At 41.7% G+C, this 25,461-nt stretch overlaps 1 protein-coding gene across 12 annotated transcripts in view; it reads left to right on the plus strand.

Moving 5' to 3' along the window:
- Positions 1–25,461, plus strand: part of ROBO2 (roundabout guidance receptor 2) — a 466,996-nt gene that overhangs the window by 281,805 nt on the left and 159,730 nt on the right. For all 12 annotated transcript variants that reach the window (XM_066599125.1, XM_066599128.1, XM_066599126.1 and 9 more), the window contains exons 3-4: positions 21,178–21,335; positions 22,205–22,325. In XM_066599125.1, coding sequence (XP_066455222.1) covers positions 21,178–21,335; positions 22,205–22,325 — 279 coding nt within the window. The remainder of the gene's footprint in view (positions 1–21,177; positions 21,336–22,204; positions 22,326–25,461) is intronic.

The raw sequence follows: 25,461 nt of genomic DNA on the forward strand, positions 1-25,461 counted from the left end.
ATTATATCAGAAAATGACATATACTACTGAAAGGGGGGGCTGGCTTAGAAATGTCACTTTCAAATACTCTATAGAGATTATTTTCTCCACCAATTAGATGCAATGGGGAGCTGCTGCAGGTAGCATCTCTCTCTGCAGGACTCAACAAGTGTGTGCTCACATCAACCACACATTGACTTCAATGGGCACCATCTACTGCTTCATTTCCCATAGGGTGGCACTGCAGGAAAATCATAGACTTCCCAGATTACACCAATCACTGAAGGTCCCAGCAGCCGGTCCTCTTTCTATTCGACGTTCCATAGGAAGATCCTTATTTGACTAGTTCAAACTCACAAAGTCTTTAACAAGTACAATAACAACATAGTATTGTAATGGGTTACAGTATCCTGGTATTGGTAGTTAAACAGATCAATTAGACATCTTAAAGTTTAGCACATACACTGAATATCAACTTTTTAGAGATCCTAGAGCTTTCACAATTAGCGCTTCCCTGTATGAGAATTACCCCCGTGACCCCGGAGTGCAGCATAATATCACATGACAAGTTTCTGGGGATCGATTTCGGTTTAGATGGGAAAATCCAACAATCTGAGTGGCTTCCAACGAGGCCTGGTCATCGTTGTTAGACTAGTCGGGGTCTCACTGCCAACCGCATGGAGGTTTTCCCATGTAACGGTGTGGAGAGTGTACAGAGAATGGTACGATCGAGGGAAAATATCTAGTGAAAGGGCATCCTGTGGACGGAAACAACTTGTCATCCAAAGGGTCGGAGGAGGGTGTCAAGAATTGTTCTTATGAACAGGCGTTGCAGAGTCATGCAAATCGCAGCCAAATACAACACTGGTGCACCAACGAACATGGCTGAATGCACATCTTGTCATTCCTTAGCACGGATAACAGCAGACAACTAGTTCCAGCTCCATTACTGTCTAAGAGAAACAGAAAGGAGAGATCCAAGGGGGTAAAAGAGTGCAAAACTTGTATCACTTAGCGGTGAAACAGCATCTCCTGGTCAGACGGATCGAGATTTCTGTTGCACCATGCTGATGGGAGGTCAGAATTTGGCACAAGCAGCATGAATCGCTGACCCCTTCCTGTCAGATGATCAAACATATCAGCACTTCCATCTAATTTGCGGCCACTACAAGAAGCTTCCCGTCCGCAGGGGCCGATATTCACGCCAAAGGAGTCCAACGCTCTACCAGATGGGGGTCTGAACATCATGGAAGATACAATACTGGTAATAGAAACACAAGTCAAGATGTTTCGTATCCAGACATCCTAGGCAAATACAATAGTAATATAAGAGTGGACTCCGTCATCTGTGCACTTTAACACTAATGCCTATTGAAAGTTTCCCAGTGCTTGCTGATATTGCTGCTTTCAGAAAAGTCCTACACCCCCCCCCCCCCACCGCCCCCCACTGAGTCAGGATTATATCTGCTTATTAGGTCTTTAGGTTGCAGGTCCATATTCTAGCGACCTAGCATGTGTTATCAGACAGCAGGAACCATTAACACTGCTTGAACAGCACTCTCTGTGGGGTCAATTAAAGACATCAGGGGTTGGACAGGTTCCTGCCTGCGCTAACAGCGCTCTGCAGGGGATGGATGCAGACATGTTGTTTGGATGTTTGATATTTCGCTTTAATCAGGTCTATTCACAAGTGATGCTGATTATCTGCCTCTCCGTGTATCCTGTATATCACAGGGATTATACTGCGTGAGAGCGCCGCAGATGAAATATTTATACGTCGGCCTTCAGATGTCGCTCTATAAAAATGTAAATATTAAAAATGAAAAAAATTAAACATTTACATATTTAGTAAAAATTTGGCATTAATGCATCACATGTATCATTACCAGCAGCATTCCGTTATTATTACGCCCTGGTAATAACAGAGTCCATCCATGTTCCCTATTGAATGACTGACATCTGCCTCCACTTTCAGAGCTTGTCATTGTACATATCAAACAATGGTGCTGGAACTGGTTGTCTACGGCTATAGCCCATCCGTGCTAAGAAACAGGGATTGAGCATTCAGACACCAGTGTTGTACTCAGCTTCTCTTGACTGTGCAGCACTTGTTGGTCAGAATGATTCCTGACATCCTCTTTTGACCCCTTTCAGTGATGAATTGTTTCCATCCACGGGATCCCCTTTCACTAGATGTTTTTCCTCGATCACGTCATTCTTTGTATACTCTCACTGTTACAGGAGAAAAACCAACACGGTTGGCAGTGACATCCCGGCCCCAACTAGTTCATCACCGATGACCGACCTCGTTGGAAGTCACTCAGATCGCTGGATTTTCCCATCTAATGTGGATTCACACTGAAACTGATCCACGGAAAACTTGTCACATGATTTTATGCTGCACTCCGGGGTCACGGGGGGAATTGTCATACAGGGAAGCGCCAATTGTGGAAGGGCCGGGGCTCTAATAAGTGGCCATTCAGTGTACACACATAGAACATTTACAGGGAGTCCTGCCATATATTTGACAATTTAATGACCATTGGACTAAAACATGTTAGCCTCAGCTACGTGCAACACGTGCGGCCACACAGGGCACTGGTCGCCAGCTTGTGGGGGGACCAGGCAGATATAGGCTGGGGGTGTTCACCCCCTTTATGTCTGCCTGGCCAGATAATCTTTGTCCTCCATGCCACAGAGTCCTGTGGAGCTAGATGAATCCTCCTCCCTCTTGGCTTTGTCACCTCCCTTTTGATGTTCTGAGGTGCCCATGTCAGTGCGTTGGTGCCCCCTCAGCACGATCGATTAGCTTTGCTGCTATATTTATGTTACAAGATTGGTTATGGTATCCTGTTTATGTAGTAAGGTTGGTTCTTGCTGTGTTTATGTACTAACATTGGTTCTGGTGCTGTATTTATGTACTGACCTAGATTCTGATGGTGAACTTGGTTCTATTGCTGTATGTATGCTATAAGCTTAGTTCTGGTGCTGTATTTGTGTTTTAAGCTTCATTCTAGTGCTGTGTTTTATCTACTGAGCTTGATTCTGCTCCTGCATTTGTTATGAGCTTGATTCTGGTGCTACATGTATGCTATAAGCTTGGTTCTGGTGCTGGAATTATGTACTGAGCTTGGTTCTAGTACTGTATTTATGTTATGAGCTTGGTTGAGGTGCTGGAATTATTGCATGAGCTTGATTCTGGTGCTGTATATACGTCAAGAGCTTGGTTCTGGTGCTGTATTTGTGTTATGAGCTTGGTTCTGGTGCTGTATGTATGTCAAGAGCTTGGTTCTAGTGCTATATTTATGTTATAAGCTTGGTTCTAGTGCTGTATGTATGTCAGGAGCTTGGTTTCGGTGCTGTATTTGTGTTATGAGCTTGATTCTGGTGCTGTATATACGTCAAGAGCTTCGTTCTAGTGCTGTATTTGTGTTATGAGCTTGGTTCTGGTACAGTGTTTATTCATTGAGCTGTTCTGGAGCGGGTATTCTACTATGTTGCTGCTTTCCTCACAAGCAGAATATATCCAGACTGCCTATCAGTAAAATATATATACCGTAGTTTTCTTCTTACCATGGGGAAGGGAAGCGCAAAAAAAAAAAAAAATTCACATAGGGTGCCAACTCTCTAAAGCTGGCACCGCCAGAGGATATATGTATTGTCTTATTAAAATTTGAAGTAATTAAATATGTAATACAAACCGCGATTCGGGTCAAATCCATAACCCTTCGTCAGGAAAGTGCACCCGACTACAACATGGCTGAAGAAAAGTTTAAATAAACTGATGGAAGAGGCGGCCTCGGGGGCTACTATTCATTTTTTATTTTTTTTTTAAATTCAAGTGTCGACCAAAGTATCGATGATATGATAGATAGTATATCACTTCACTGCACCCTTCTCACCAGACAGCCATATTGCGCTACGCCTGCCTGCCTGCAGTTACCATGGAAACAGCCTTGGACGGCTGCCAAATGGAATGTTTGCTAAACATTAAGTGGGCGTGTTATGCACAACATGCTAATATCCCCGCTCACCGCCGTCCTTCCAGTTCTGGCGAACCAGATGGGACAGGATGCCATTAAGACAACAGACACGCCCCCAAATTTTTGTTGTGGGGAATAAGTTACCGAACTTGAAAATAATAAACGATATCAATGACGTGGAAATTATTGATGGCAGATTTAGTTTTAATTAACATGCTTCCTCATTATGGATTATCTTTTTTTTTTTTTTTCCTGTAAATCTGATCACCATGCAAATATATTCCATTTCGGAAGCACTTAAACGATAATATCCCAATTTTTTTTGTTTTATAAGATATTACAGTAATGAAGCCGTTACTCTCCATGTGCATGTTAATGAGTTTTTAGCTATCATTTTAATGAACGCCGCATTAGCATAAACCCAAAGATCAGACGGATCGAATTTCATGGGAGGTAAAAAAAAAAAAAAAAAGTTCATTAAGAGTTAATTACGTTGTTTAGGCAGGGGTATAATTCAATTTGATGTACAATCAGTCGGCGCGCCATCGTTATATTTAGGAGTGGATGCAATTGTAATCATTTAATTTTCATATTGCTCAACTACAGAGAAAACTTTTTGCCACTTTTCTTGAAAGCTGCCAAGTTTTTGTTTAATTGTGTATTTTTTTTTTTTTTTTTTTTGAATCCGCATCTTTCGAGATCCATCTGCGGTAACTTTATACGCCTTAATCTTCCTACGGAGAGAGATTCACTTACCGGTAGGTTTATCGAAGCGTAATTTGCTACTTTTGTAAACAAAAGGAATTATGTAGATTTGTATAAAGTGAGCCTCACAGCTTTTAAATCACTACAATTAGCATTTCAGCAAATAAAACCCTTAGGGTTGGAGGGATTGAACGCGGTTTGTTGATTTCATGGCAGAATTGTGCTTCTAAGATTGCAGGGAGACTCTGGGTGAGCAAGTAAATTGTTCGGTTGTGACTTTAGAAGGAGGTGAAGTGATGTGATGGCTCGGGCCTAAGGGAGCAGATTTGCCAGGGCGGCTTTTTGTTTACTTTACACTTTTTTTCTTCCACAGCAGTTATGTTGGTACTAAAACCAATAAACTTGTTATAACTACAGGCTTTCTCTTCATAGGAGGGTATTGGTACCTTAAACGTTGCATACTTACTCAGCATTAATTCTCTTAAAGTGACAGTAACCCATTTATCGACTGCGATTCAAACAATACCTCTCCCATGATCTGTTTATACCCAGGACTGCGTCGGTAACGAGAGGGCATCCGCTACATCTAGAAGAAAGCAGGTTTCATCACCAACACAGAAGAGGGTTCTTTACTGTTAGAGCAGTGAGACGGTGGAACTCTCTGCCTGAGGATGTGGTGATGGCAAACTCCATTGAGGAGTTTGAGGGGACTAGTGGAAGGATATTACAAGATATAGACATTAGGTGACCAGCGGGGTTTGTAGTCCTGGGTCTAACAGTCATTTAAGAACTATCAAAGGTTGATCCAGGGATTATTCTGATTGCCATTATGGAGTCGGGAAGGAATTTTCCCCAAAATGGGCTAATTGGCTTCTGCCTCTTGGGGTTTTTGCCTTCCTCTGGATCAACTAGTGTAAATGGAGTAAATATGGCTGAACTAGATGGACATTGTCTTCATTCAGCCTAACATACTATGTTACCTTTCATCCCTCGGCACACCATATACAGTACAGATTACCATATAAGGGGATCACCTTGGTGAGATGAGGCACTTCAAACTTCTCATCACAACCCATCTACTTCATAGTACTCCATACCTATACTTCTACTTCGTATTATTTTTCGAGGGTCTGCAGCATAACCTGCAGCCTCCCACACCGCAGGTCCCAGAGTATGTCACTGAATTTTGGATCTCCTTGTCAATGCCGACTCAAACGCACCTTAGACGTAAATATGCATCTCCCAAACAGTCTTGTCTCACATAATCCTAAACTGGTGCATAACGGCAATACTCAAACTAGCACATAGTTTCAATGAAGTGCCCTAACCCTCACTCCCTCCACCTCTCCCCCCCCCCTATCCGTTGCAATGCACTTTACATCATGAATCCTCATTGCTCGCTAACTGTATTACACCCAGCGTCACTCACTAACAGGTAACCAGTAACCATTAACACCATGTCACAACCGTGCATCACAGACCCTTCAGGGAGATGCTTCCCTAATCCAAACTCATCCGTCATCGTCATTGTTCCTGGTGTGCGCACACTAATGTCATTGAACTGGTCTCACGTGTCTAGTAGCTTGCTCCTTCATCCGGATCCCAAGTCTTGATGCTGTCATCTACTTTGAAGACTGAGTCCCCTGCGGGAAGGGAGACTCCCTCTCCTTCCATGTAGTTCTATGTTATGTTCAGCCCTCGGGTCATCAGGTCCTTTTGGCACTGCCTGAGTCACTCTTCTTGTGCTGTTCCCCAGCTTGGGGGTAGTGCACTTACACCTGTACCAACCTCTAGTGCCACATACTCTGCAGCTGTCTGTCAATAGCCCCTCTGCACGCTCTGTCTGGACCTCTCCCATGTGCTGCTGGGTAACTGGCACCCTGCTGCTCAAACTCTGGTCTCTCTTTACACTGCAAAAAACAGGAGCTGTGATGCCGCTTCTTTTTCTTATAAAACTCTTGGAGCTGCTGGTGCTTGTCGGATGATCAGATGGTCCTCTCTGCTGGTGGTCTGAAGGGGGAATCTTGAGCCTAGTTGGCTTGTGTGCCCTCATGCATTCACTGGTCCCAACACCCCCTAACAGTCTGGTCAGACACTCCTCTCTACTGGTGGTCTGTAGGGGGCATTTTGAGCCCGGTCACTTAGTGTGCCCTCACACATCCACTGGTCCCAACACTCCCTAATTGTCTGGACAGAACGGCCGGTGGGGGACAATTCATCGATATGACCATCCAGCTTCTCACATCCCAATAATGCGCCCCTCTCAGAATCTGGTAACGGGGTGAAATCTCTTCTCTGCGTCGTAGAGGCGTCTAGTGTTGAACAAGCTCTACACAAGCGGAAGAAGAGGTCACTACACACAAGGAGCCTCCGAGAGCTTCTTATTGGCCAAAGGGGGGAACCACTTTTAGGGTCTCCGGTGACAAGACCGTTCATCTAATCATCACACAACTTCATAACTGGACTCTTTTATATAATATTGTGGTGCGGTTGCATTCATGTATAATAACCACAGACTTCAGCTGAAATAAAACCCAGTGAGATTAATTACTTGTCATGGAAATAAATTGTACAGTGTTATGTGCAGAACTTGTGTCCAGGGCTGATAGTAATAAGACCAGCAGTGGAGTGGAAGAAAGGTAGATGGCTCACAGACAGATACAGATAGAGCCAATGCATATTGTTTTGGCTGCAGTGTGTCATGTATGAGATATAATTTATATATTATGCCTGCAGTAAAGGGAGGACTGTAAACAGAAGATAGATAGATAGATAGATATTAGATAGATAGATAGATAGATAGATAGATAGATAGATATGAGATAGATAGATAGATATGAGATATGAGATAGATATGAGATCGATATGAGATAGATAGATAGGAGATAGATAGATAGGAGATACATAGACTAGATAGATAGATATGAGATACATAGACTAGATAGATAGGGGACAGTTAGATAGTAGATAGATAGATATAAGATGGATAGATATGAAATAGATAGTTATTAGATAGATATGAAATAGTTATTAGATAGATATGAGATAGATATGAGAGAGACAGATAGAGAGATATATAGATGGATAGATAGATAGATATGAGATGGATAGATAGATAGAGAGATAGGAGAGATAGATAGATGGATGGATATGAGATAGATAGATAGATAGATAGATAGATAGATAGATATGAGATAGATATGAGATAGATGGATAGATAAGATAGATATGAGATAGATGGATAGATAGATATTAGATAGATATAGATATGAGATAAATAGATATTAGATAGATAGATATTAGATAGATAGATAGATAGATAGATATAGATAGATAGATATTAGATAGATAGATAGGAGATAGATAGATAGATAGATAGATAGATAGATAGATAGATAGATAGATAGATAGGAGATAGATAGATATTAGATAGATAGATATATATGCGATAGATAGATAGGAGATAGATAGATAGATAGATAGATAGATAGATAGATAGATAGATAGATAGATAGGAGATAGATAGAGAGATAGGAGATAGATAGGAGATAGATAGATAGATAGATAGATAGATAGATAGATAGATAGGAGATAGATAGATAGATAGATAGATAGGAGATAGATAGAGAGATAGGAGATAGATAGGAGATAGATAGATAGATAGATAGATAGATAGGAGATAGATAGATAGATATTAGATAGATAGATAGATAAATAGATAGATATGAGATAGATAGATAGATATGAGATAGATAGATAGATATGAGATAGATAGATAGATAGATATGAGATAGAGAGATAGATAGATAGATATTAGATAGATAGATAGATAGATATTAGATAGATAGATAGATAATTAGATAGATAATACTGAACACTTTGGATCCACCTAATAATTTAGTTTTCATCTAATCTTCTAAAATCTTGTACTACAAAAAATAAATAAATAGAAGAGCGAAAACAAGAACCTCTTTGCCAGAAGCTATTAAGATAAAAGCGCGGGTTTTCCCTCCGTACGGAGGCGGCGCGGCCCGTGGCGGTGAGCACCGAGGCCAGCCTCCCAGGGAAGGTTATTTATAAGTAAATGTGAGAGACGCCTGTAAATTGTGTTGTTTCAAGTGCTGAATTGCATATAAGTGGCTGTTTTCCAGACTCACCGAGTGATACTTCACGTTTGCAGCCACAGTGTCCTGGCTAACCAGAAGACAATAAATCAGTGTGCGGCTAACAAGATTGTTGTGTCCCTGTGATGGGGCTATGGCATATGCTTGGTGGACGTAGAGCGGAGAGGACTCGAGGTTATAGAATTACACTTATAGTTCACTCTTCAGGAATATGGAGGGATATATAAAATATCTCATGCCATGTACACAATGTGGAGCTAGGAGTAGTACATTGTGCCTGTTCCTGTATAAGATATCTGCAGTATATGTGGCCGCTATTGTGCATGTGTTCAGGACAAGTCTGCTATTGCTGAAGGGAAATGTGATATTGTGACATCCGTGGTATCGTATGCAGACGGGTTCAAGAGATCTGTTTGACTCCCAGCACCACCACTTTGGATTTACATAGAAGACAATGCATATAAACCAACTACTGTACATTATTTATTTTTCCGTATATGGTTCAATAGTTAATTGGTCATCGTGTATTTGTGTATATGACTCCTGTAAAATGGCCAATGTATCACACTGACCATCCACTTACTAGAGACACCGACTCTTTTAGGATAGGAGCTTCTCGGTATGGACATTCTCCCCGTCACCCCGGAACATAAAATCAGGAGACAAGTTTTCTGTGGATCAGTTTCAGTGTAAATCCACATTAGATTTGAAAATCCAGCAATCTGAGAGACTTCCAACGAGGCCGGTCATCGGTGCTGGAACAACCGGGGCCGGGATGTCACTGCCAACTTTATAGGGTTTTCTTGTGCAGCGGTGTGGAGTGTATACAGAGAATAGTGTTATGGAAGAAAAACATCCAGCAAAAGGGGATCCTGGGGATGGAAACAACTTGTCACAAAAAGGGTTAGAGGAGGATGTCAGGAATCGTCATGATGAACAGGGGCTGCACAGTCAAAGCCAGCCGAATACCACGCTGGTGCTCTAACTAATATGTCCAAATGCACAACCTGCCATTCCTTAGCACAGATGGGCTGTAACAGCAGATGACCAGTTCCAGTGCCATTGGAGAAAAGCGAGACTCCACAGAGCAAAAGGACGCAGAAATTGTATCACTGAGCAGTAGAAAACCTCACCTGGTCAGGTAAATCCAGATTTCTGTTGCACCGTGATGTTGTAGGTCACAATGAATCGATGACCCCTTCCTGTCAACTGATCAGAATATGTCAGCCCCTTCATCTAATCTGCAGCAACTACAAGAAGCTTCCTGTCCGCAGGGGCCGATATTCCTGCAGAACGATTTCATCACCCAGTAGAATCTAACTGCGACAAATTGCTGCAGTTCTATAGACCAAAGGAGTCCAACGCAATACTAGATGTGGTCTCCAATAAAGGGGTTGTTTAGTGTATATACAGATGTAGCAATCATTAACATGACTAGTACATCTTGATAACTCAGTTTACAAGATAGATAGATAGATATGAGATAGATAGATATGAGATAGATAGATAGATAGATAGATAGATATGGGATAGATAGATAGATAGATATGGGATAGATAGATAGATAGATAGATATGGGATAGATAGATATGAGATAGATAGATAGATAGATGTGAGATAGATAGAGAGATAGATAGATAGATGTGAGATAGATAGATATGAGATAGATAGATAGATATGGGATAGATAGATATGGGATAGATAGATAACAGATAGATAAGAGATAGATAGATAAGCGATAGATAGATAAGCGATAGATAGATAAGAGATAGATAGATAGATATGAGATAGATAGATAAGAGATAGATAGATAGATATGAGATAGATAGATAAGAGATAGATAGATAAGAGATAGATAGATAAGAGATAGATAGATAGATAAGCGATAGATAGATAAGAGATAGATAGATAGATATGAGATAGATAGATAAGAGATAGATAGATAAGAGATAGATAGATAGATAGATATGAGATAGATAGATAGAGAGATAGATAGATAGATAGATAAGAGATAGATAGATAAGAGATAGATAGATAAGAGATAGATAGATAGATATGAGATAGATAGATAGATAAGAGATAGATAGATAAGAGATAGATAGATAGATATGAGATAGATAGATAGATATGAGATAGATAGAAGATAGATAGATATGAGATAGATAGTTATGAGATAGATAGATAAGAGATAGATATGAGATAGATAGATAGATAGATAGATAGATAGATAGATAGATAGATAGGAGATATATAGATAGATAAGAGATAGATAGATACATATGCGATAGATAGATAGATAAGCGATAGATAGATAGATATGAGATAGATATAAGATAGATATGAGATAGATGTTCTGTAACGTAAATGAATTTCAGTGCTGGTACTTAAAAATTAGTTGAACCGTGAAAAGTTGCTTAAAACATCGCTGTACTTCTCATTGCCCCCCTGGGATCTTCTTGATTACTGTCCAATAGGAAGGTCCGGCTAATTACATGTCCTATTCTTCTCTACTAATGGTCCCTGTATGATTTGGCGCTGGGCTTTGATTTCCCCTGGGGCTGGTGCACAGAGTTAATTGTACCTGTATCTACCCCGGGAGTAAACCGCTCTCCATAGAGGTCACCAGTAAATCGTTATTTCCAGTAATCCGACAGGCCTGCGAATCGCTGACGTTAAATAAAGCGTTTGTGTCATTCGTATACACAAACATTGCCATCTTGAGAGCGCACGCAGTTATTGTGATGGGAAATTGAGTGGGTCGCCTTCAGCACCTGACGGGATTGTGAAGAGCTCACTTTCCAGCTGCTGCGATACAGTCTATATTTAAGGGTCTCGGAATCATTTACATTTCGTCCTTAGGAAATTTGCATTCATAAAAACTGCTTGGATATGCTTATTGCTTCCTCTTCTTGTGGTTAGCTGTCAAAACACACTGATGCTCTGGAAGATTTATCGTAAATGGGTAATGAGATTGCTGAATGTTAACTGCAGCTTTCAGATTTCATTACTGGATGGGGGATGGAAGAGAGACTTTACTAATCTGCAGACTTGAGCGGCAAGATAGAGGAAGTTTGGATTCAATTGAGGTGTTTAAACATAAATAATTTTGATAGGGCGATGTACAGTCTATATATTGCTCAACGCAGTGGCGCAGCGCGCGAATACGAAAAATGTGAAGAATCGTGAAGTGTCCTTAGGGGGAATTCTGCTTGATCTTTGCTTTCAATTGAAATGGAAGACATATGTTGGATTCTTGAGTTTTGTCTTAGAAGGGCATTCCCAACATGTAAAGTCCATAGAATAGTGGATAACTTTATGATCATGGGAGTATCACAGCTGAGACCCCCACCAATCCTGGGAACGAGGGTCCTGTGACCCCCTACTCCTAACTAAATCCCCATAGTGAGGAGAAAATTGAATGGAGCGACGGTTGCACATGCATGGTGCAGCGCCATTCGGTTTCAATGGGACTGACGGAGATATTGGAGTACAAGCATTCAGCAATTTCCATTAGTCCCACTGAAATGAATGGAGCGTCAGCCGGCATGTGCGGTCAGGGCTCTATCAGTCTGACATCACCAATGGTGGAAGAAGTGACCCTGTAGTGATGAGAAGAAGGGGTCCGGGGTTTCCCATTCTCAAGATCGGTGGGATTCTCAGTGGATAGATGATGTAAGAGATGTCTTCCACGTCACTGATTTAGAGAGGGGCTTGGTTATGAAGCACAATGAGAGCAGTAGAGTCAGTCCTTGGCCGCCCACTGGACTGTCCGGGCACTATTGGGGTAGAGCATGAGAAACTTTAAGCATCTGGTTTTACTTTACTATTATAAGCTAAGCTTTGGATGTTCTTTAGCTGCAAATGGTTTACCCTCCTCGGAACTAGTGACCGTTTCCCTCTAAGAGGCGTAAGCCCCTTAATATATTTGTGGCGTCTACCAGTACCTCCTTGCGCCAGACTGAAGGCTATATCGGCTAGGAGCTCTAAGAAAGTAAGCTGGACATGTTTGGAATACTGATAGGTCCCCTTTAAGGAGACAATGCACACCTATGACAGCAATTAGGAGTATATAGAAGTGTGATAAAAAATGGAGCATTCATAAAAAGGTCTTCGCAATTAACATTTATAGGACATGCTATCATTTCTTGATACATAGTACGGGGGCTCAGTCGTTAGCACTGTTGCCGTGCAGCATTGGGGGTCCTGTCTTCGAATCTGACTTCGAGTCTACTTCAGCATTAAGAGCTTCATTTGAGTTAACATTTTCACGATCCACTAGGACATCAGAAAAACAAAAACCTTGCCCAAACAGCTACATCCTATGGAAAAATTAATCAACATTCGGTTTCCATTATGGCCATTGGCATTTTCACAGATGAAACGGCGCAGCGTGTGGAAGCTTTGGACGGATCTTTCTCAGAGGCTCCAAAGCCTCCAATTCAAGTGCGAACAGAACCCAAGTATAACATTGGCTTGATAGGAATTATCCAAAGTGTGTGTAAATAGGCAACTGGAAATAAGAAGTACAATTAAGGTTGTGTTCACTGGTGTAACTATAGAGGATGCAGGGGATGCAGTTGCACCCGGGCCCAGGAGCCTTAGGGGGCCCCATAAGGCCCTTTTTCTCCATATAGGGAGCCCAGTACTATGAATAAAGCATTATAGTTGGGGGCCCTGTTACAGGTTTTGCATTGTGGCCCAGGAGCTCCAAGGTATGGCTCTGGTTGTATTTACATGGCAATATTCACGGACAAGTTCTGTGCGCCTGCAAGATGCGCAGAACTCATACATGAAAAGATCCCATTATTTTCAATGGCTTAGTTTATTTTATAGGAGGGATTTTGTGTTTGCACCAATAGTGCAAGATCAAAAAAAATCATAGCATGTTCTATTACCGGGACATCCCGCTGCGAGAAGCGACAATTATTTTCAATGGGGGTATGAAAAATTTGCATCGCACTTGCATGGCATATTTGCATGCGAGTGTGATATGTTTTTCATACCATTTTAACTCTAGTATTGGAAGCACATGCATGGATGATAGACACAAGTAAAAAATCATCTACAATGATGCGAATTGCACGCTTAGAACGCCAAAATGCATTGCAGACGTATGAAAATCACAGACAGAACAAATGCGATATACAACATGCGTTTTTCTCTGACCTATCTTACACTTGCACATTTAAGCACGGCCTAAAGGTGCCTGCACACGAGCAATACTCACACGCCATATCTGATCTACTCGGATACCGTGCGCGGAAATGACCAACCGATTTAAATTATGTAATCAACGTGATTGATTTTTCGCTCACAGTGATAATGCAAGATCGAAAAATTGCAGCAGGTGATGTTTTGGGGCGACTCTGTCCAAGAATCGCCCCTTATTCCCAATGATATTTTTTAAAACGCGTATCACGCTCACACATAAACGCGAGTTTCATACAAGTACGATGCGATTTTCTATTTTTTACTATTGGAACAACATGCAACATTCAAGTATTACAAGTATGACGCCGGTCCAAGTTTTTGGACCGATATCACAATCGCCCGTGTGAAAGCCCCCCTAGGGGACCACAGCTGTCCGGATTGGGTGGCTTCTTTGCCTACATACATCTTGTCCATGAGTAATGACCCATACATAGAGAATACCATATGTACAGTCGCTGTCATCCACGCTAAGACGCAAGAACTCCCTTCGCCCCGATCCCCCAGGTGAGCCGATCCATCCATCCATCCACCAGAAACAATATGCTCCGAGAATAAACACACATCTGCCACTGCTGGAAGAGATCTGCAGTGGACAAGGTGTAATTAATGGCCTTCATCTGCATCTTCCAGTTTCCCCAGGTTTGCCCGGATACAAGTCTTCCACCAGAATCTCCGACTTCCAGTGTATTTCCAGTCTTTATTCATTGTATCTGTCGGAATCCGTTCATGTTTAATGTATTTCTGCGCTGAAACACCCGAGATGAGCTGCGTTCCGTGACTTGGCAAACGCTATATCAAAGGTGCTTCCTGGCTTTATTGTTCATAAAGCAGTAGAGCCCTCGGTGTAGCGTGAATGATCCCCCGTGTGTGACAATTCCAGGCGTGATGCAATGATTAAAACAAGAAAGGAAAACTCTAGGAGCTCGAAATATACACAGAAATACTCTGTACCGCTCGTCTCCCAGAACGCGAGCGGCGGGCGGCGGCGGAGGCTGCTGCTTTAAAATTAATAAATGCCCTTTGTGTGAAAAATGTTATGTGTCCTAAATCTGTCAAAAAAAGCCCCTACATAAGGTTTCTACTTCTCCCTCTATAATAATGATAAATTTCACACCATATAATGAGACCAAATTTGCAATGCAAGCGTTTCCAAATCACGCGCACAGATATCGCCAGGCTTAAATTTCTATTTATATCCTAGAACGAGACAGAAATTTTTTCTTGTATTTGCATTTTTTTTTACTTTTTTCAGGTTTTTTTACCTTTTGCTAGAGAAATGAGTTTATATTGCAGGGTTAAGGCAGGTGATCGCTCATAGTGGATTACTGTACAGTATCATGTTGGGGGGGGGGTTCTTTTGAGGGTGTGAGTCGTTATTCAGTTTTACATGTTTTATTGTTTTTATGGCTTTATTCTGTATGCTGTATCTTTAAGGGGTCGATGAATGGGTGACTGTTACATCCAGAGGCGTAACTTGAAGTTCCCGGGCCCCGATGCAAAACTTGGAACAGGGCCCCCAACTATAATGCTTTACTCATAGTACTGGGTTCGCTATATGGAGAAGAGAGGCCTTATGGGCCCCCTAAGTCTCCTGGGCCCGGGTGCAGCCGCACCCCCACATCCTCTATATTTACGCCCCTGGTTACATCCGTTGCCTAGATGACAGTTGGGGACTGCAAGAAACACAGGTGCAAGGCAGACAGGAGACCACTGCCACATCGAACAGGACGTGAGTCACGTGGAGGGGTTTCATTCAGGCGTCTGCACACCCACAGGCGGAAGGGGTTAGGGCATAATTCAGACCGGACAAAGGCATCAGACATCACCCACTTGGTCATTGTGTTCCTGGTTTGTTGAGTTTGTGCATTAAAGACATTGAGCATGTAGAGGTTTCCTGACTCTTCTCGGCGAACCCCATATTGGGGAATGTGTGACCTGGTGCATTTCAGCCATCAAGGCCCCCTACTCCCTGAGCCTACAGAAGGCCAGTAGTAACGGAGCCATAAAATGAGTTAAGATCAGATGACGGTAAGGCGATCCACAAACCTGCCCCCCATGCCCCTCTGGCTTATCTAAGAAATAGTAGCCCCATGCAAGCCTGCTTGCAGGGGAATTTTACATCACAAAGTCATGTTACACCAAAGCAAACCAAGCATCCCAGAATAATCCAATCAAACCTGGCCTGGCCAAACCACCCACCAGCACCACCTCACAAATGATACAATGATACGCCAAGAGGGCTATATCAATGACTGGAGAAACTATGTAAGGACATCCCAGAAACTCACACTGTAAAACAGGGGCTACAAACTAGTACCACGTTTGGAAATACTACTAAACCCCAGAGTCACCAATCCTGAGCAGAGTGATTCAAAAGTCAGGGTCACCTGGGATATCTTCTGAATTATAAGAAATACATTTAAATCATGGTATTTGTATGGCGCCAACTTATTCCACAGCGCTTTCAGGTAATTATTACTTAATTACCCCCCACCAAGCTGGGTTCTCACTTTACCGACATCGGAAGGATGGAAGGCTGAGTCAACCTTGAGGTCAACATTTAGGATACTTTGTAGAACATTTAGATGAGTGGGGAAAAGCTTTTTGGCACTACGGGGGTGCTTGATGGCCCGTTTGGTGGCAGTCATCTTGGATTTGGCCGAAGAGACTTCAGTGGAAAGGGGGTCCCAAGATGCATGATTTAAGGGTAGACTATAACCAGAAATTGATAGGTATGGTCATTTTTTTCAACACCTGCAACCATATTCCAGTTATGGATTAAGTCATGTTGAGTATTAATACAGTTATATAGAATTATATGGTATTGAAAACACTAATCGCATGTTTCCCAAGTTTCTTGGGTTGCATTCAATACGGCTTCCACTAAAATGACCAACAGGCACCACCATAATCCCAAAAACAGTTTTCTCCTACCCAACTAATTGTTCTACATATTTTCCTACTTGCATCTCTTTTAGTTTAGAAGATATTCTGGGGGGCCCTGACTTTGAAATCACCCTGTAGACTTGTCGCCAATATCCTGGCTATCGAATCAGGGCAGCACAGACAGAATTTCAAGTCCAGAGACAACAGATTGCCCCAACAGTACTACCAGCATATAGTGGAATATCCTTCCTCCTGCAATGTCCAGATACTCAGCAGTGAGGGATGGTCACTTCAGGAGACTCTCTGATCCATCTGACTTCAACTCCATGGAGTAGGAATAGAAACTCCACATCCTGCTGGGAAAGAAGAAACCATAGCGGTCACAACAGCAGAATATGTTAGTGTCTGTCATAGACTATGAGGAGCATGATATGCAAATGCAATTATGTACCCCCTAAACTAAATAAGTCCCCATTCCTCAAATCCTCAACCTCCATTTCCCACTTGCTTTGGATATCCTAATGTTTATTTGGTCCTGCCAACGAATCTTCTTTGTATATGAATTGGAACAATTCGATTGCAGGATAACCAAGTCCCCACCATACTAGATGGTAATGGCTTTCATATGATCTCAGTTGACCAACCATGTAACATTGTCTTGCCTATTCCACTCTGCTGCGTCGTATCGTATGCTACAGTTATATACGTATAGGTACAATTTGAAGTTACGTTGCGTGAACGACCCCATTGTTCCATGTATGAATATGCATCATGTAAAAGATATCCTTTCTGCTATTTTCATCACAAGCATTGACATTCGCCGCATGCATTGCATGGAATCCTTATACAATTAGCCTCCGTCATTTTTCTTTCTTACACCATTTCATACAATAGGAATAAAATGAAAATGAGTAATTTTAAACTGATGTTATGATTACCAATGCATTCACTAATGACTTCCATGGCGTAATTATTCTGTGGTGCTGTTTTGACAAGGTCTTGAAATAGTATCTTACTCAAATATTAGCTGGAATACATTAACAACATTCGAACGGCGAGAAGTACACAAAACTGATGACAATGAAGAAAGGCAAAGAGAGATTTCCATATTCTGTCTTCATTTCTACATATAGTAAGAGGAAAATGTACAATTAGATCTAGCTTACCTATTTTCAGTGTAGAGGTAGCAGTTGCATCCAGGCTCTGGTGTCAGAGAGGACCTAAAGGAATCTTTGCGCATAAGAAGACTCCATTGCTAGAAATACCACTAAGTAGATGTCTGTTGCAGATTAATATTGGGGCATGCAGATTCATGTTACTCTTCCAGTCCCATATAAAATATACCTATAGGCATCATGCCGTCTTCCAAACCCTATCAGCCCCTCCATGGGTTATTATTATTCTTTGCATCTACTAGCTACAATTGTAGTAGAGTACCTTTGTACTCATTAAACAATGCCCTGAGATGGCAACTAATGGTTTTCAAAATACCATGTCACATATGCCCCTCTTCTTTATGACCTTCAGCTATTCAATACTTCTTGAAGACATTACATGACAATTGTGAAGCAGAAAGACTAATGTCTTTAAGAAGCCAAATGCAAAGCTGGTCATAAATGACTACCAATCCACCTAATGTGTATGGGGGTGTCTAGCTCTCTTGGAAGGCAAATGTTGGAAGAAAGAAGGACAAGGCAGTTGGATTGCAACATGCTCTTGTTCTCTAATAAGATATGCAGCTGCCAATGGTGTCTGACAATGGTTTATCACCCTGTCCTTATTCAGAACATATGTAATCTTAGCCAAGTCCAGATTCCATGTCACTTGCGAGCTGGGAATCAGAAGGAACCAAGGTCTCAGCTTACTGCTATCTAAAATGTGTGGCCGCCATAGTAGGCATAGGCTGAGGGTCTTCTGTACAGAATGCATCCCTGTACCTGACGTTATTACCATCCTATCTTGGGACCATCCTAACATTCGCATTGATACTGGAGCTCTCCTCACTGGTAACTAGATTTTGGTCTCCAACGCATCCATCTGGAAATGTGCCAGGCGGTGTTGCAGGATATGCATAATTGAAGAAGACAGACCCACTTTCTCTATGCTACAAACTTGAACTGGTTTATTGTTTCTGAAAGCAACCCCACTACAGGGTCTCTTTCTTTGATTTGGAGGCAATAGGAGGCTCAGGAATAAAGAGATTCAGAATCCTGATGTAGACAATACTCTGATGCTGTACAACGATCCTCACTGGGATATGCTGAAACCCAGTGTGGTAGCCCACAGAGACAACCTAGGAGTAGCTGCCTTCTTCTACCCAGGACACTTGAACGGCTAGTGCCTCACTGCACCACTAGGATGGTGTCCAACTATTTCCATTTCCGGCCTTCTTCCCTGAGCCACCAGCGCAACCTCCCTGTTTATTGTTTTTACAGACAATCCTAAAAACAGCATATAAAACCAAGACTCCCTTACACCATTCCAGTGTAGTCAGCAGTCATTTAATTTGAGAGTAAGTGATACTGTGCACATGGAAGTTCATTTTTCAAAATGTCTTCCTCCATTGTTACTATGTTTTTTGCGACAGGTGAATCTCAGTCCTTTTATTTCCATCTGGAAAACTTGTAATCCTCCCTCGTAGTTAGTTAGACAGGCGCAGCTTTGTTTACCTTCCAACATCTAAAAATATTCCAGGTTTTATGAATCTAAGCAATTCTTTGTGTTGAGAAAAAAAAAAAAGCCCGGTTCTTTTGGGATACGTTTGCAATTATTCTTCTCCTCTTGACAGGCCAACGTTTTTCTCTCCCTTCCAGCTTTGCTGTTTTGACCATAAACGAGAGGCTCATGGGACATGGACCAGATTGAAAAACTAGAAACAGACAGATGGTTATTTGTAATCATCATGTAAATGTAAATCCTATAGAGATATATTTTTGTGGTCGTGGTTGTAGTTGGAGAGTAGAAAACTAAGGAGTTGATTTCCAATTGTTCTACGAAATATTGTTTGCTAATCTAAACTTACTTAAAACCATTTAGGATGATGAGGAAGGAAAAAAAATCAGCGCATTAATGTGCTGTGTCAGATCTCTTGCTAAATGACATGGTGTGGCCAGGACCTGGATTCCGGCCTAGTTTGGCAGGTGTTAGTAAACAGTTGCCTTGCTGGAAGCAATGATTCGTTTTCGGTGACAGGTGCTCGGGACCATTTATTTAAACACTTCTTGCTTCTGACACACATGAAATGTGCAGCTATTCGAATAACTAGAAGACTATTCTACAATATTACATCTATTCTTCTCAACCTAGAAGACTTTATGACGTCATGGTTGAATACTTGACTCTTCGACATTTGACGTCCGGTCATTGCAGTATCCTGTATTCTACCTGTTGACTTATTATTCTGCTAGATGGTTACTTGATATAATGCAACATCAGAATTTACAGATAATCCAAATGCTAAATTGTGTTGTCCTTAGATGAAAGGTGACCAGCTTCAGCTGTGATCTTGGCATCACACAAGAGACCAGATGTATGAGGGAGGTTATGACTCGGGCTCATGGAGGGTACTGGCATAGAGGACTTTTGACATCTCAGAGGTTTCTCTTCCACAAATTTGCTTGAGTAGGAAAGGCTTAAATGAACATGAAAGCTCCACAGACGGTTCAAGGCTTGATGGGTAGAGGTAGCAGTTGGTCAAAGGGCTAACAACTAAACAATTCCATTTTCAATGAAGCTACTACCATAGCTTTACATTCTACAATGCTTTACTGCTTGCTCTAGAACGTCTTTTCATTTACAGAATTTGAGATTTTTTTGCATGTTTTTTATTTTCCATCTTTTGTCTCATAATATCCAAACACTTATTGTCCCTTTGTTTCCACCAGGTTGTTAGCCAATTACTTTGCAAAGTAGCATTCATTTGGAATGGTCCCAGTGAAGTGGATGTCATTTTGGAGAGATACGGCCAACTTGAGGGCCCTAATCCCTCTTTTAAAACATGTCATTTACATAAGATGCTAACATATGTTACCTAATTTATTTTCAAATGAAGTGCTGATTTATGTCTTGCTTTTGGCATTCTTGGCCATGTCTAGCCTAAGCCTGAAAAAAATTGGAACAAGTGGAAGAGCCGCTGTTCGCAGACTTTTACAATATGCCAGCTCTGTTGTATCACTAAGGAGTTTTCTGCATGCCCATGACATCTGTAGCTCACTTAAAAATGTAATTATACAGAAGTTAAAACTTGTATATCTAATGTGGATTTAATATCCCTTATTATTCCACAACAGTGCTTCGAGATGACTTCCGACTCAACCCTACAGATGTGGTGGTGGCAGCTGGAGAACCTGCCATTTTGGAGTGCCAGCCACCCAGGGGACATCCAGAACCGACTATCTACTGGAAGAAAGACAAAGTTCGAATAGATGATAAAGATGAGAGAATTAGTGTAAGTTGTAATCAATAATCCATAGTAATTCATAAACAGAAATGGTCATGCACAGTCCTTATATTGTAACTGCCTTAGGCTCCAGCAAATGGATGGAGGACCTGAATGAGAGACTCATCTCTATTAAAGTGATCCTCTGGTTCCTGGACAGACTTTTGACCCAAGACCAGAGGGGTGGGCATATTACCTGATACCCTTCTATACTGCCATACAGCTGCGGATCCACCGGTTCCTGGGCCTGGTTCTCATGATGCAAGATGGCTGTGCTACTTATTAGACTACCCAATGCACACTGTGCATCAATATCAGCCACTGTAGAGCTGGCCAATCATAAAAGTGTGTACTGTCTTAGATGCATTTGGGTAATCTAAGAAGCATGGCCACATTGGATCACTGGAGCGAGGCTGGCAGAATGGTAATTGTCCCGGGACAAAAGTGTCACTTTAATTCAATATTCCCTGTTAATGTATTTGAATTGTATATGTACATCAGATAACCCCTTTAAATGGTCTTGAGCATTTTAAATGATGACATCAGATGTCAAGTACTAGTTTGTCCCACAAAAATAACTTATCTCTTATCCACAGGTTAGGGGATAAATATCTGTTCTGAGAGAGCGGACCCTTGTTATCGTGTTCGGTGAAGGACCGACCAACAATCTGTGCATAGGAGATGAGTTCTTTTAGTGGGACGACTCATTCCAATATCTCTCAGAAAAATAGTCCCATTCTATTCAGAAGCTTCATTTACTATTTCTAAGAGACTGTATCCAACTGTTGTTTGTTATAGGCCCTTATTTTTAAACTTTTTCTACATGTCAATGGGCCATAAATTCCGATTTTGACGTATTATATCTTTTCTAATTGAAGATTCGTGGTGGGAAACTGATGATTTCCAACACAAGGAAAGGTGATGCTGGCATGTATACTTGTGTCGGAACCAATATGGTTGGCGAAAGAGATAGTGATCCGGCTGAGCTGACAGTATTTGGTAAGATGGACTTTTTGGGTCATTTAAATATATCTACTTGGCTTCTGCTATATGTAGAAATACCTTGTGTACCTTTAATACATATTTCTTATAATGTATTAATATATCATAAAGGGGAACGGTCAACACAACTGCAATAGACATTTGACTTCCTCCCAAGACACAACTTCTAGTTTTCTGGTCTAGTTACTCGGTTGAGTATCCTTTTCACTTATGATTGATCCTTGACCACTGCTTCCTTAAGGATGTGGAGGTAACATCAAAGAGACAGTATGCTCCATGTACTATACTCTACATAAACATTCCATGTGGTTGATTTTTATGCCGGCATAAGATGCAACAATGAACCAGCCAAGGTTGGGTTAACACCACACTCGGCGTATGTCCCGAGAATAACACTACCTCTTTTTTGAAGGTTCAGACAGAAGCCCAAGACAGAGCCATAGGTTTCAATTTATGAAATGGACACCGATATAGTTGACTACACTATTCTATCCTCCAAATATAATAGAAACTAATAGAAACCTTACAAACACATACCTTGTTGTTCTTCCTTTGGAAGCCTATGGTTCCCCTCTGGGGTGCCATCTGAATCCAGTGTTTGTGGATTCAGACAGCAACCTGGACTGAACCCCAGAACATAAGGGAATGTAGAGTCAACCTAGCCTTATGGGCACCTTTTACGTCACTAATCCATAGGCTAACGATTATTTCATGCTTGTGTTGTTATTTATACCCATTGGAGGGTAGTAATGTTGCATGTTTTTGGATGTACAACTATCAATGGAGGTAAACTAAACATATGCGTCATATGGAGCATTTCTACAAAGATCACACACTGAGACTTTTTGATGTGGATATCGCTGCATAACTAGGCCAATTTACAGTTTAAGACCCTATGAAAGCTACATGACAACCCCATGCGAGAGCTGAAATGGTGTCCATGTAACTTAGAATTGGTTGAATAGAATTTTTAACGACCTCGACAAAAGAAGACGACTTTAGGTCTTATCTCCGCTGCTCCCATTATCGGAGGAAGAGAAAGGACATTAGATGAAGTTTTGAAGTCCCATAGCATGCAGTCCTTGTACCTGACAACATGGGGCTCATTCTTACCAATTTGTACCTTTCTAACAGAGAAAAACATGTAGGTTTTGTTCATCTAAGAAAAATAGGCTTGAGACGGCGGATACAATATCCTTGCCTTTCATCGTGTGATAATATTACAAATGTTTCATCAGCTGCGTTCTGATATGGTCCTAAATGTATGTTCTCTCCTTGAGGTTAAACACAGAGGTTTGAGGCGGGTAAAAATATCCAGTTCTAAAGTCATTATCAAAGAATCTGGATAATAAGCAACATAGGAGACCCCATAGCGAGTGATGGCGAGGCTGTGTACACTGTTATTAGCGGTAGTTCAAACACCAGCCTAAAGGTCCTCGACAAACAAAAGAAAAGCAATAATGATAAAAGGGGATCTAGAAAAATGAAGTAATCTGCACAGGAGAGAAGCCACACATTATTATGGGAATCTCTGCATTTTGGATGAAAAAAAAGTGCAGTCTGCAGCGTTATTTTTCCATGCAGCAAAGTGGAAAGCAGATGGAATGGAAGCAAACGGGAGCCTTTCTATTGGCTTTTTTTTTTTTTTTTTGAACCCCCATTGAAATCAATGGGGGAAAAAAACACATCAGCCCTTTTCCATTTTATATCAGTTTGTCTCCTCCAAAAATGGAGCATAGAGACGGAAACCCAGCACTGAGCTCTAGCGCGGGTGTGACAGCAGCCTTACACGACGTGCGGTGCCTACTTCTTTAGGCTGGATTCAGACGAACGTATATCGGCTGGGTTTTCACGCTGAGCCAATATACGTCGTCTCTCTCTGCAGGGGGGGGGAGGCTGGAAGAGCCAGGAGCAGTGCTTTGAGCTCCTGCCCCCTCTCTGCCTCCTCTCCGCCCCTCTGCACTATTTGCAATGAGGAGAGGCGGGACGGGTGCGGGGCTAATTCTCACAACTTAGTCCCGCCCCCATCCCGCCTCCTTTCATTGCAAATAGCACAGAGGGGCGGAGAGGGGGTGCAGATGAGGACACCGTATATCGGCTCGGCATGAAAACCGAACCGATATACGTTCGTCTGAATCCAGCCTTAGGCTGTTCACACAGCAGATTATCGTGCAGATTAGACCATCCCTTTTTTTTTTTTTTTTTTACAAAAGTGGCAAGAGTGGCACAAAAAGGGCAATTTTTGGGTGCAAATCCCCATTTGTGCAATGACTTGCAACTTTTTTTAATGCCAGAACTTGCGTAAAAGCCTTTATGAATGCCCCCCATGGATCTGTTCAATGCACAAACATGTTGCATTCTGATGCAGAATCCGTATTGGATTTTCCACACACAGAACTTCCCCATTGAGTGAAGCTAATCCACTTGTGTATCCGAGGAAGATTTTATGCAGATGTAAGAAGTGAGTCATCGCCAATATGGCCTGCCTTCTATATATACAGGATTCCTCGTATGTGCACATATGGGGTCATTGTTACTTGACCATAGGGTCTATAGATGGGATACATACTCGTGTTTTATAAATATAGTTACCTTCAGCCCCTGTGGTCACTTAAACTTGAGTTCTGGACATAACTTCATACTCAGGGACCATATTTTACAATTATAGTATAGTATATAGAATATGTGGAGGCATAACTTGAAGCTGTCAGGCCCCAATATGAAATCTGTAACAGGTCCCAACTGTAATGCTGTGTCAATAGTATTGTTCTCCTCATATGAGAAAGAGTGACTTTATGAGCCCCTTAAGGTTCCAGGGTCTGCGTATAACCAAACCCTCTGCACCCATTGTAGTAACGCAAATGAGAACATGCATATTGTATAGAAAACCATCAGCCATTGCGGCATGTTCACATAGAGTTGCATCCACAGATCCCTGTTGGCTGAGCCTCCGAATCCCACTTTAAATTTGCATACAGATCTGTAAACGGATTTAGTTGCAATCAATGGGACAAATCTGCATTTGGCCTCCGATGCCGCGTCAATAATTGACATATTGATTCTTTTTTTTTCCACGCTGCATAATGTATGAACTGTTGGATTCCCATAGCATTCAATAGCAAGTGATCCAACA

The sequence above is a fragment of the Eleutherodactylus coqui genome, chromosome 4 (assembly GCF_035609145.1).
Source record: "Eleutherodactylus coqui strain aEleCoq1 chromosome 4, aEleCoq1.hap1, whole genome shotgun sequence".
NCBI classification, from domain to species: domain Eukaryota; kingdom Metazoa; phylum Chordata; class Amphibia; order Anura; family Eleutherodactylidae; genus Eleutherodactylus; species Eleutherodactylus coqui.